Genomic DNA, 12,913 nt, shown 5'->3' on the forward strand with positions numbered 1-12,913 from the left:
AAATTTATTTTAGAATTGAAAAAGATAATGGGTAGTTGTATTCCATAAAAATAAGATTCATTATCTGATTTTTCTTTTAATTTTAATTTTTTAAATATGAAAAAAAGTGAATTTACCAAATTATCCCCATTTAATTAATAATTTCAATTCTTAATGTTTGCATTAACCCAGGGTATTTTTTGATATTTTGAATGTTTAACCATTTTTTGCCTTCTGCTTTATATATATAGATTAAGATTATTTTTTTTAGAACATTTCCTATTGAGAGGAGTGATAATATACTAAAGTCAAACACATTACACGGATGCTAGGATTCTAATCCAAGATCTTTTTGCAATGTGTTAAGTAAGAATAAAATAGTGTATTTACAATATGTTTAAATTGAAATAAATAAATCAATGGTGTGTTTGCACTTGAGGTCCTATGTTCGATTCCTTCTTCCCCTTTCCCTAATATTGCTTGTATTTAAAAAATATACATAAAAACTATAAGTTCTTTCATGTACTTTTCTTTTAAAAAATTATAAACTCAATCTTCTAAAAATGAAAAGAACACAAAAGTTCAATGGGCACACGCGAGACGAGACGAGAGAGAGAGAGGCTTGGGCCCAGGTTAAAAGGCTCATGTGGGCTTAAATTTCAAGTTGGGTTTGAGCTTAGACTAGAACTGAACCCCTTCATCAGCCTGGTCCGGCCCGGCCCGGCCCGTTAACCCGAGTTCAATGGTGGTAGGCTGTTGTATGGTCTAACAAGAAAGACTTTCGAGTGACGAAAGGAAATCAAGGCTTCCTGCAACAATGAGCGAAGATCCTAAGCTCTACACCAACAAACCCAAGAAAGGTAACAAAACCCAAGTTCCATACGAATCATTTTTGCTTTTTAAAATCAGAAACAGCTATTTCTCAACCACATGAAGAATCCTTTTTTGCTTTCAATAATTGGGGTTTTGGTATTTTAATCGCTTTCGTCTTGTGTTTTCAAAAACAGCACAGCTGAAACAGTTTCAAGATCAACATAAAGGGAAAGACTTTTCTTCACCACCACCATCATCATCGACAATGGCGACTCAATCTCCATCTCCGCCACCTCAGCCCCCAAAGGAGTCATTTGCTCGGCGTTACAAGTTTCTTTGGCCTCTGCTCTTGACTGTCAATCTGGGCGTTGGAGGTCTTTCTTCCATTTCTCTTGTTATTAAGTTGTGTGAATAATTTGTTTTGGTTTTTCTACCAGCCTTTTGCAGTGATGTGTGTGCATATGTGTATAAAGTGAAAGAAAGTGAGAAAGCTGAAATGGGTTTTGAGATCATTGCTTGGAAACTCATTTTAATGCTTCTTAATGCTTTTCTTTATGGCGTCGTTTTTAAATAGTTGTCAATTAAGTGCTAATTCAGTTTGATTTTATTTGTTTGGTCATAATCCGAACGCAAATGTTCCACATAAAAGAAGAAAAGAAAACATTCTGAGTTAGTTTATGAGTTCTTGAGCACCTGTTTTAAGTTGGTTTTATAGGGACAATTTCTACTCATGGGTTCATTACAGTTGGTATAAGGGTAGGTTCCACCATGTGACTACACAGAGTCCACTGAAGGACAACCTGTGTACTAGATGATTAAATTGTATTGGTATTATGTATGGGAATAGTATTGTGATTGAATACCGCTGGATGAGTGAATCGGGCTAATATCAGTGATGGGCGAATGAGGATGTCTCGCAATATAAACTCTCATGCATTTTTTCTTGTAAGTCGGGTTTATAGGGGCAAGTTCTATCCTTGGGTCATTATAGATAAATTTCTTTAGTTTAAATTTAATTATCATATTCATCAAGAAGGAAAAGTCTGAATAATGTTTTTTTTTGCGTTCCAAATTTGGCTTTAATATAATATTTTTTTCTTAATGGGGAATTGAGTGTGTCTGCTGAGTAGGACGTTAGGTCTGAATTGGTTATGATATGTAATTAAAATATTTTCTTCATTGTTGTTCCTATGTGCTAAAAGTCATATGATGTTTGTACGAAGAGTGGTGATTTGTTATAGCTTAACATAAAGGGGAATGAAAGTTCAAAAGGCTTTTCAAAAGTAGTTTGGATGTGTGAATCTGGCTGTGTGTGATGTGGGTAAACAATTATAAATCTCAAAAACATGTTTGGGAGTGTCCACTTTAAATTGGTGATTGCTAATTACAATCAAAAGTGAGTTGTTATTCTGCTAATCATTTCTAGTTGATTAAAATAGATGGATTTTTGTTTTCCAAGCATCCTACTCCCTGTAAGATTATATAGTGATAAGGTGGAGGATGCTAGGCTGCACAGGCTATTTCTTGATCTGTTCCCCTACAAAACAGAAGAAAAAGCATAAAACAAAAACTATCAACCTTCAAGAGAGGATCTCTACATTTGTTCGAAGCTGCTTGTGAATTGTATCTGATGCAACTTGTCTCAGCATAAACTTGAAATAACTTGTGTGACTTTTAACTAACTTTTTCTTGAACTTTTCCTTCACATGTCTTACTACATGACAAGATGTAGTGAGTAAGGCAGTTTGTGGTTTACCTAGCATAAGCTCCTAGAAATTACTTCTTGATGTCGTGGTTATTATGTTAAACTCTCCACAGTTCCATTTTGTACAATTTTGTTAATGCTCAAAAGGGACTGTGCATGCTGGTGAAGGGCCAAGGTAGCGATTTGAGAAAATAGATGGTTGCCGTGTGGAGACAACACAGTGTGAAGGATGTTACTATGGCTGCAGTAGTAGTTGAACTTCATTTGTTGACTACAAAAACAGGGTCGATACTTGATACTCTGTAATAAGCTACCTGCACTCACTTTGGAGGGAAAGAAAAATTCACCATTATATTAATGATGTTGAACTTAATGGCCATTGTGTAACTAAGGATGCTGACGAGTAAAGTACAAGTGAGCAGAAACCATCTCTGTTAACTTGACCAGCATAGAATGTCTTCTTATTACATTGTATTCTCTGTGAACTTGAACAGGCTACTTATGCTTTCTCTGCTTCTGTTTGCGACTGATTAGGGATGATTTTTCTTTTAATTTTTTTAAAACTCTAAATAAGGCTTTCCTAATAGTCTGCAAAATGGGCACATAGATATTAACACTTGTGGGTATGGACATAGGATGTGTACCTGGCATAGTTGTTAATGGACATGTTCCAAACAAGCATTTTAGGATTGGTAGAGAGGAAGATACCTCACTAATCAAATAATTGCTGCAGTACCTTATTTGCTTCTTTGTTGGATGATTATATTAATGAGTGAATCACCTCTATCTTGAATTTGATTCTTGAAGTAGTTTTTATGGATTTTAATTTACTTGTAATTGGACACTGAGGTTTACACTTACTTTTGTAGCTTACCTGTTCATGCGGACGAAAAAGAAAGACACAGATGTAGAGGAAGAAGTAACTACTACAGTTTCGACAACAACTCAAACAACTCCTACTACTACAGAGAAACCCCTGCCCCTTTCAGCCATCACAGAGCCTGTGAAATTGCGAGAACCAATCCCAGAGGATCAACAGCGCGAACTTTTCAAGTGGATACTGGAAGAGAAAAGAAAGGTTAAGCCAAAAGACCCTGAAGAGAAGAAGCGCATTGATGAGGAGAAAGCCATTCTTAAACAGTTTATCCGGGCAAAATCTCTTCCAAGAATCTAACTCTACTAACAGGAAAAAGCCATTTCTCCTCATTCTATTGATATCCTGTATTTCCTTTTGATTGTCTCTATCTCTATAGCGGATCGTGTCTGCACAAATTTAGTCATCATTGTCAATTGAAGGAAGTTCTGAAATTCATCGTTGTTCCATATCATACAAGTATATTGTTCATTTTGAATCAGTGAATATGTGGTGCTTTGGACCTGGAATAAGTATGTTGGTCTTGTCAATTTTTTATACACATCAGTGTGAGGTCTGGCTGAGACTCAAGTTTGCAAGTGCAAACGTGGGCCAACAAACCTGAGGAAACGTTCACATGATCTAAAGCAGGAAAGGACAATGAAGAAGCCTTTCCACCCATACTTTAACTATGAAGAAAGTGATTTTGTTATTTTTTATTTCCTAAAGATAACAAAATTTACAGAAAGTCTAAGTATAAGACATGAACAAAACCTCAGATCGAGACTAAAGAAAGTTTCCTCGTCAAGTTTGATTATTATACTTTTCCATTCCTTTCTGACTATGAAATTTTGGAATGGTGACAAATACCATGGCTCTTTCCATGTTCTAATTGTTTGTCTCTGCTATCTGCTGCTTACTAGCATTTCCATTTGAACAAAAGATAATTAATTTTCATTTGGTGTCCACGTGCAAGAATTGGATGTTCTTCACCTATTTATTTTATTTTATATGAGGCGATAGTGACAAATGGGGAAATCGAACACAAGATCATGGTGTAAATATTCTTAATCACCCGAGTTATAAGTGCCTTGTCATATTTTTCAACAAGAAAATCTACAGTAAGATCACGAGATAAATACTATTAATCACTTGAGCTACAACTCTCTCACCATATATATTCTTCGACTATTTAAGTCGCCTAATGAAAGCTTATGCACACTTTCCAAAAAGGACATGGACAACCAATACGTGCATATTGAGAGAGTTCCCACAAGATGCTCAAAGACATAGACTATTGCACAGTATATAATATATGCTCCAAAGATCCCTAAACCCCATGGATAAACAAATATATCCAACATATTCTCTTGGATTCTGAAAGATATAGTGGGAAATTAACAAATGGAGCCGATTAAGAGCCGAACAATTTGATCAAATGATGAAATGTGGCTAAAGTACTTAGCTTACCTATAAAATGATGATAGGTGATTAAAATATTAGATAAATAATATAATCATAAGTTAGGTAGTTTGAACAAGGAAATAAAGCAAGTCTGCATAAAGAACATGGGCAACAAGAAATGGGCCATTAATGGAATTGGATATTATTAGGAAACAGTCCAAGTGAGATTTTGAAAAAGCTAAAGCCTAAAAGGATGCTGATACAGAATAATGCTCTTTCTCTCAGCTCCAAATTCTAAACCTAAAGAAGAAAATTAACAATTTGTAAACCTTTCCGCATGCAGTTGGGAAACAAGTTAGAAAAGAAAAGAAAGAAAAACTCCCGCCCAAAAAATTCTTTGTGGGAAGAGATGATTGAATTTGTGTTCTCCTGCCTATAGGTGGTAGGGGTCGAGTTATCGATGTGAGATGGATCCAGAAAAAGTATTCAAACTTTGGGACCTCAAATAAAGAGCTAAACCAAGAACTAATGTTTACTCATTACAAGAAATAGATAACATTGCCCATATTGGTAGGGGCTCAGCCCCAAAGACACGTGTCGTTGATGAAGCCCTCATGAAGGACGAGCCTCAAGAGCTGCCTAACTTATAATTTCTACCAAACAGTGAGTACAATAATTTGCATACGATTGCAATATGCGACCCGGTATTATAAGAGTGTTCCTTGAATATCTTTCTATAATAGAGAGTATTTTTGGTGAAGAGAGGGAAAAGTACATGTGCCCTCAAGCCCTCCACCATAAAAAATGAGAAAGGATGGGAATGAATGTGACACGAGAGGTTGGCCTAGCTTGTAGAGAGAGAGAGAGAGAAGGACAAAAGGGAAGGGGATGATGATGGAGTGTGGTTGGACTTAATTAAGTCTCACATGAACGCACGAGGCCACCCAGCTGAGCCTCTGCCAATGGGGGGCCTTCTCAATCCGCAAGATGATCAATCATGAGCCTGTGGGGGCTTCTCCCAATTTATATATCTGTATATTTAACAAACTTATCATATTGCTCATGAAAGAATTTGAAGTTCTTTCTGCAACTTATCATTAAAAAGAAAAAAAAGGGAAAGCAGAAGAGAAAGTTCTTTTGTACTGAAATCCATCACAACTTGGTAAGAACACATGTAGTATATATTATATACATGTGCAGTATCATTCACAGCCTAACTTTTAGTTTAATGATATTAGTTTAATAATGCTTCTCTTCTGAATATTGAATATTGGAAGATGTTCAAAGTTGAATTTCATCACTAATTTTTTTTTTTCTAAAAGCAAAAGTTTAATATTGCCTTAGTGCATGAATTAGTTGTAGGTATGGAGATTCTACTACCAAACCTATAAATGTCTGCTTGGTGTTGAACTGTTAAAATAAATATAAAATCAATACTTGTTAGCCATACTGTTGGGCTCATTAGTCAAGCCAACATATAAAGTTGGCTTGTCAAAGAGTTTTACACTGGGTAAGTAAGTTTTGATTTCTCGGTCACCATCATGAATGAAAATTCATGACGATTGGTGATCATTCATTTTTATAATTAAATGGTGACCAAGAAATAAAAACTCCGAAAACCATATCCGCTCGGCGATAACTTTAAGTAGGAAGCTAAATTTTCGAACTTTATACCCTATATAAGCTGCCAAAACAAATCTATCTATAGCTTAGATTATGCATCTCCCGATACAATTATTCTTTGGTTAAACATTCTATCTCTCTCTCTCTCTCTCTCTTCCCACACGCGTGCATTTTGTACATGCACATTCATTCTTCAGTCACCAAAATCTCCTCATTGCAACCATGATTAAGAATAATATTATTTAAGGGGGTGCAGACTGCAAAGCTAAAGCTAAGCTTATATATAGAGAAAGAGCGCTACATACATTCGTGTGGGGAAATTTCCAAAATGGACAATTTGGTGATTGTATTAATATTGGCAGCAACAACAACAGCAATTTCGATCTTGTCCATTATATTTCTCTACAGAAACAACAGCAACTTGATCCTGAGGTCAAAACACAGAAGGAGGCCACTTCCCTTAGGCACTCTTGGATGGCCATTTCTTGGTGAAACCATTGAGTTTGTGTCTTGTGCTTACTCTGACTGCCCTGAGAGCTTCATGGACAAACGCCGCCACTTGTAAGTACATTAACACACATAAAGTTAATTAGTAAAAGCAGCAACTTATTAACATGAATAATACAACATGTATTACTTTCATCTAAACCAGAGAGCAGAGCACACTATATAACTCTGTTTTTGCATGAGTGATTTCCATGTATTAACTTGTGATTAAGATTGAAGAATCAAAATGCTTTGTTGGGTTTGTGTGTTGTACATCAAACAACAAACCCAATAAGCATTCTTCAGTTTTAATGATTTAGCTGATTTACTTCATTAAGCTCCAATGGTTTGGTAGCTGAAAACTTGTAACTCCAACGTATATTTTGATGATGATGAAGATAGAGGCATGTTTGTGAGAATTATGATTTCGGGTGTTTGTGTAGGTATGGGAAGGTGTTCAAGTCACACATATTTGGAAGTCCAACAATTGTATCAACAGATGCAGAAGTGAGTAAGTTTGTTCTGCAAAGTGATGCAAAGGCTTTTGTGCCATCTTACCCAAAATCTCTCACTGAGTTGATGGGAAAGTCCTCTATATTGCTTATCAATGGAGCCTTGCAGAGAAGAGTCCATGGACTCATAGGAGCCTTCTTTAAGTCTCCACATCTCAAAGCTCAAATCACCACAGACATGCAGAAGTATGTCCAACAATCAATGGCAAATTGGAGAGATGATCGTCCCATTTACATACAAGATGAAACGAAAAATGTTAGCTCTCTCTCTCTCTCTCTCTCTCTCTTTCTCTCTCTTCTTCCGAGGTCTAGGGGAGAGAATTTTATCTATGAAGTTTGAGATGGTTTGATTCATATCTAAGTTTAAGATGACTTTTTGAGAAGAGTTCCAATCCAATAGACAGAAGACCAAAACCAAAGATGCCCTCTCTCTTAGATCTATCTCTGGCTTCTTCTCTTCTATTTAAAATTGTTTTACAATAAAGTAAGTGCTCCATTAAGCACTTGGTTAAAGTTAAACAAGTCTCTCTTGTGATCAAAGGAATGATTGATGTTTGAATTTAATCTCTGGCTCCTACTTAGGTTAGAAGAATATGACTTGCTAGAAAGAAAACAAACCAGTTGTGAATGGGGTTCATAATAATTCTGCTTCAATCATATTGTCTGCAGAATTAGATTCACAATTATTATGTTTTACAGTCCTTTTTAAAAGAAAGTTACTAAGAGATGTCCTTTTTGTCTCCAGATTGCATTCCAAGTACTTGTCAAGGCATTGATTAGTTTGGATCCTGGTGCAGACATGGAGTTCCTAAAGAAACAGTTCCAAGAATTCATTGCTGGCCTCATGTCTCTACCCATAAACATTCCTGGAAGCAGACTTTACAGATCATTACAGGCAAGTTAACCAGCAACTACTAATTTAACTTTTTTTACTTTATAAGGGAAATGTTTCCTTTCCAAAGTGACGAGATAAGATGCTTATATTGTCATACTATGAATCTGAACCATCAATTAAGTTAGTTCTTGTCTGATTATGTGATTTGGATTGACATTTTGACAACGTACGCAATTTACTGTACTTTATTATAATATTATTGTAATGATAGTTTGAATCCTATTTAATTTCAGGCAAAGAAGAAAATGATCCAGCTTGTGCAGAAAATTATACAAGCTAGAAAAAAAGAGATTAGTAGCATCTCCAACGAGGTTGCCAGAGATGTGGTAGATGTATTGCTAAGTGACACAAGTGGGCAATTGACAGATGATCTGATAGCAGATAACATGATTGATATGATGATACCAGGGGAGGATTCAGTCCCAGTTCTTATGACTCTTGCAATCAAATACCTCTCAGATTCCCCCACTGCTCTTCAACAGTTAACAGTATGTGCACAAATTTATTATTTATTTATTTATTTTGGTAAATAACAAAAAAAGAAAAAGAAATTGGTACTTAATCACCATAACTTATTTTGGTTGATCAGCCGCATGGATACTATTAATTAAACAATCCCACTTCACTTTTTTCTCTCTAGACTATGTACTTTTTGGAACTTTGTGGCATTCAAGTCCAACCATTTGACTACTTTATCTGTCCCATTTTCATTTTGCTTGTCGTTTTAGTGAGACTGCTCTTTCACTTGTGGCTGTCATAGTAATACGGGTTCTAGGGGCAAGTGGGATTGGGTTCCACAATATACAAGGTGTCTTCATCATCATGATATTAAGGAGCACATATTACAAGAACAGTAGAGATATATATATGTTTTTTATAAATGTTTTAGTCTTCTACTGCATAAAAATTTATTTGTAACGGAGATAACAACTAATAACACAATGATATGTGGAAAAGTTATCTTATATGTCAATGCGTTATTGTCTCTATACCTGTTGCATGAAAGTCTTTTTCCTGCTACTGGATGCATACTGGAATAGTTTAAAATTTTCCAGCCTTCCTGCAAAAAGAAAAAAAAAACCAATATTGTTTTGATGATCGATGTTGGATATGTTGGTTTCTTAATGCCTATGGCCTTTCTAATATTTGAACTCTGGATGATGAACTGATCAGGAAGAGAACATGAAGTTAAAAACACTCAAAGATCAGCTTGGAGAGCCATTGTGTTGGAGTGATTACTTATCCTTACCATTTACACAAAATGTAAGTCAGTACAACACTAATTAACTGGAAATGCAGGGCTTATTTAGAACCAGAAATAAACAATTAATACTCATAAGAATCTATGTATGTTCTTTATACTTTTTCAAATTAAACAGGTGATTACAGAAACTCTAAGGATGGGAAACATCATCATTGGGGTGATGAGGAAGGCCATGAAAGATGTTGAGATAAAAGGGTATCTAATACCAAAGGGCTGGTGTGTCTTCACATATTTTAGATCAGTTCATCTGGATGAGAACAACTATGATTGGCCTTATGCCTTCAATCCATGGAGGTGGCAAGTAAGAATGATCTTATATATGATATTTTTGGTGCTTCTTAATTGGTTTCTTAAGCTCTCTTTTTTTTCTTCTATCTTTAGTTTTTAAGTAATGGATTGGAGGTATACTCTGCAGGACAAAGACATGAGCAGCTCTAACTTCACTCCTTTTGGAGGTGGACAAAGGCTGTGTCCTGGGCTTGACTTAGCTAGGCTGGAAGCCTCCATCTTTTTACACCACTTTGTCACTCAATTCAGGTAAATAGATATGAATATTTTGATCTCCCTCAGGCCATAATTTATCTAAAAAACAATGGATAATTAGTTTAGAGTACTGCATACAGACACATTCAGTAAAAGGTCCTTCACAGATAGTGCCCATAAATTGCAAAACCAAAAAAGTTAACTTAGGGAGAAGACAAAAGGATATGGATGCAGATACATGCCTTCATATTAGTTCCATTTTCATGACAAGCATTTGACCAGAAAGCTTGCACATCAATTAATGAAACTTTTTCTCTGTCTCTCTGGTTTTGTTCTTTTTTTGTTTGGCAAAGCCAAATAAAGAAGAATGTCCTTTATTGCTGTTGACTTGCATGTATATAACTTTATGGGATTTCATCAAACCAGCAAACATTTATGCTTTTTTGGAGAAACTGAACAAAATTCCTTTTAAAAGTTGTCCAGCATTTATTCCTCATTTTTTGCCATATGAGCAAAGACAACAATATAGCACACATCAAACTTTCTGGCATTTTCGCTGATCAGTAGCTTTTACAACACATGCACCTTTTTTCGTACTTACTTCCAACCATGCTCTGTTACTATTGCTAATTGCTATATATACACACATATATATAATTATTCTCCTATGTCAACATCAACACGATATTATCGTACGAATGATATTGTAAATAGGAAGGAAAGTAGGGAGGGATAGTAAAAAATACATGGCATCTGCATATGAGAAAAATATATGATCAGTGAATTGAGATTCTTCCAAGCCTGCTTTGCTATCAGCCAAATGTGATTGGCTCCACCAATTTACCCAGATGGGTTTCCATGTGTGGGCAAAGAGAAGGCCAAAAAAACAAAGTCTTCATGAAGTAGATCATTTTGGACTTAACTCAACTATTAGAAGAAGTACCTTATATAAATGATGTGTAATATGATAACAGAGAGAGTGGCAGATACCCAAATTCTGAGGGAACAAATGGTGTTCCCTAGACCTAACCCAACTATATATTAGTACACGTGATTCACGACTGACTGATTTTGAATCACTCAATTTTAGGTCACCTCTCCCCATGCATAACTTATCAAATTCATCAATGTCATACTATACTTCTAAATGCATGTTAGGGTTTTAGTAAGGAGAAAAACTTAGTTGGAACAGGAATAATGGCCCGGAAATAACAAAACAGTAATATTTCCATTTCAATGCAAGTATTTCTCCTTAGCAGCCCAGATATCAAACACCTTCAATTCCATTGGATTTTGCAATATTTCTATACCAAATCAAATCAAACACCTTCCTTTAGCTGATTCAGTAAGCATGAAATAATAACAACAATCAACAATCAAGAAAGTGAAGATTAAACAAATGGTCAATAGGGCTAGATAGACAGATAGCATTCTGGATAATTTTAATAGAAAACCCCTGCATCAAGGTTTTGATTTTGATAGGCTTGCAGAAGCAAAAGAACCACTTTGATGTTAGTCCAAAACCTTGACTACTTTTTTGTTTTTTTACACTTTGCACAAATATTCCACAAGAAATTTGAGTAGTAAATTGGCTTCTTTTACATGCAGGTGGGTGGCTGAGGAGGACACAATTGTTAACTTTCCCACAGTAAGAATGAAGAGGAGGATGCCAATAAGGGTCAAAAGGAAAGGGGACCACTAGAGCCAGCCTCAAATTTGGCCAGAAAGTTTAGGTAATTTGTACACAGATGATACAAACCAACCAGACATGAAAAGACAACAAGAAAAAGTGTTTTTGGCCCCAGTGCGCACACGTGTGGTGCATCTGGCTCATTTTGTCTTATTTGATAGTTTATATTTATTGCACATATAGACAAATAAAATTATCCGACCAAGAAATTGACAAGTATATCATTTTTGTGGGCCCCCTAATTAAATCCTTTGGTTTTTCACATGTTCCTTTTTTTTTATACCTACCAAGTTCCATGTATAATCTATTGACACTCACTTGCTTTTATTGGTAGCAATCCCATCAAGGTGGAAAATTTTGAATCAATTTGAGTTATGAAAGTTATTATTTATGTGTTTGTGTTGTATTGTATTGTATGTAGTTGTTCTTGCACATCATGAATGTAAATGGAAGTCTATATCATAAACATACTAAAGCCATATCTTGTGATGTGAAGTCATTGATGATTTTTGACTATGAGAAAAAGTCTTTCTCCCTCCATTTATACACAGACACAAAGAAATAATTTTTTATGTGAAAAAAGGAAATTACAAGAGAATCGGACACATAGAAATATTAATACTTACCTTTGATAACAATCTAGAATTCAAGTTCGTCATTACATACGTATGTTTAGGAGAAAAATCATATAAAATAAGTTCATAAAAAGGGCCCTAAGTCACCTTTCTCAAGCATATATATACTTGTGTTAAATCCCCTCGGTTATCTTTATCACCACTCATCATGCTCGTCACAACCTATCATAAATATCAACAGCACTCTGTTCCTTTGAATAAATACCAAATTACGCCGAGTTTCACAAAACTATTCTACATTCTTAGAATCAGCAACTTTTCTTTGTGAAGCTTCAATTTTTGTTTCACATATGAATTGTACCACCAAATATATGAGAGAAGTGAATGCTCATCCTTTTGGGTAATGGAACACTCTTTGGTTCACTGCAATATCCTATAACTTATGCAAAGGCCATCTCCCCCCATCACAAACATGCGTGTGTAAAGAATGGATATGATTTTAACCATCTGGACAAAATAATCTGCACAAGAAAGAGAAAATATAGCTTACTCGTGCCTAGCCTGATTTGCAAGATCTAGGGTTGCTTTCTTGATCATGTAGAAAGAGCAGGAAAAACAACAGTGATTGTTG

The 12,913-nt window shown here is 35.4% G+C and overlaps 2 protein-coding genes across 2 annotated transcripts; both read left to right on the plus strand.

Annotated features, from left to right (window-relative positions):
• Window positions 1-730: 730 nt before the first annotated feature.
• On the plus strand, window positions 731-3,883 carry LOC110767819 (WAS/WASL-interacting family protein). The gene is made up of 3 exons (XM_021971475.2): window positions 731-839; window positions 987-1,166; window positions 3,367-3,883. The coding sequence occupies exons 1-3, from the start codon at window positions 797-799 to the stop codon at window positions 3,669-3,671; spliced, it is 528 nt and encodes a 175-aa protein (XP_021827167.1). The 5' UTR covers window positions 731-796; the 3' UTR covers window positions 3,672-3,883.
• Window positions 3,884-6,405: 2,522 nt separating this feature from the next.
• CYP90D1 (cytochrome P450, family 90, subfamily D, polypeptide 1) lies at window positions 6,406-12,090 on the plus strand. The gene is made up of 8 exons (XM_021971455.2): window positions 6,406-6,938; window positions 7,307-7,631; window positions 8,121-8,270; window positions 8,504-8,758; window positions 9,444-9,533; window positions 9,650-9,835; window positions 9,950-10,071; window positions 11,626-12,090. Exons 1-8 carry the CDS (start codon window positions 6,706-6,708, stop codon window positions 11,717-11,719), a joined length of 1,455 nt encoding a protein of 484 aa, XP_021827147.2. The 5' UTR covers window positions 6,406-6,705; the 3' UTR covers window positions 11,720-12,090.
• The last annotated feature ends 823 nt before the right edge of the window (window positions 12,091-12,913 follow it).

The sequence above is a fragment of the Prunus avium genome, chromosome 3 (genome assembly GCF_965620075.1).
Source record: "Prunus avium chromosome 3, drPruAviu1.hap1.1, whole genome shotgun sequence".
Lineage (NCBI taxonomy): Eukaryota > Viridiplantae > Streptophyta > Magnoliopsida > Rosales > Rosaceae > Prunus > Prunus avium.

What these genes read in the sequence shown, in the direction of transcription:
- LOC110767819 (XM_021971475.2), top strand. Translation starts at nt 797, where the DNA reads ATGAGCGAAGATCCTAAGCTCTACACCAACAAACCCAAGAAAG. An exon ending in CACCAACAAACCCAAGAAAG is followed by an intron (nt 840 to 986) that starts GTAACAAAACCC and finishes TTTCAAAAACAG; the next exon opens with CACAGCTGAAACAGTTTCAA. An exon ending in TGTCAATCTGGGCGTTGGAG is followed by an intron (nt 1,167 to 3,366) that starts GTCTTTCTTCCA and finishes TTACTTTTGTAG; the next exon opens with CTTACCTGTTCATGCGGACG.
- CYP90D1 (XM_021971455.2), top strand. Translation starts at nt 6,706, where the DNA reads ATGGACAATTTGGTGATTGTATTAATATTGGCAGCAACAACAACAGCA. An exon ending in TCAATCCATGGAGGTGGCAA is followed by an intron (nt 9,836 to 9,949) that starts GTAAGAATGATC and finishes TATACTCTGCAG; the next exon opens with GACAAAGACATGAGCAGCTC. An exon ending in CACTTTGTCACTCAATTCAG is followed by an intron (nt 10,072 to 11,625) that starts GTAAATAGATAT and finishes TTTTACATGCAG; the next exon opens with GTGGGTGGCTGAGGAGGACA.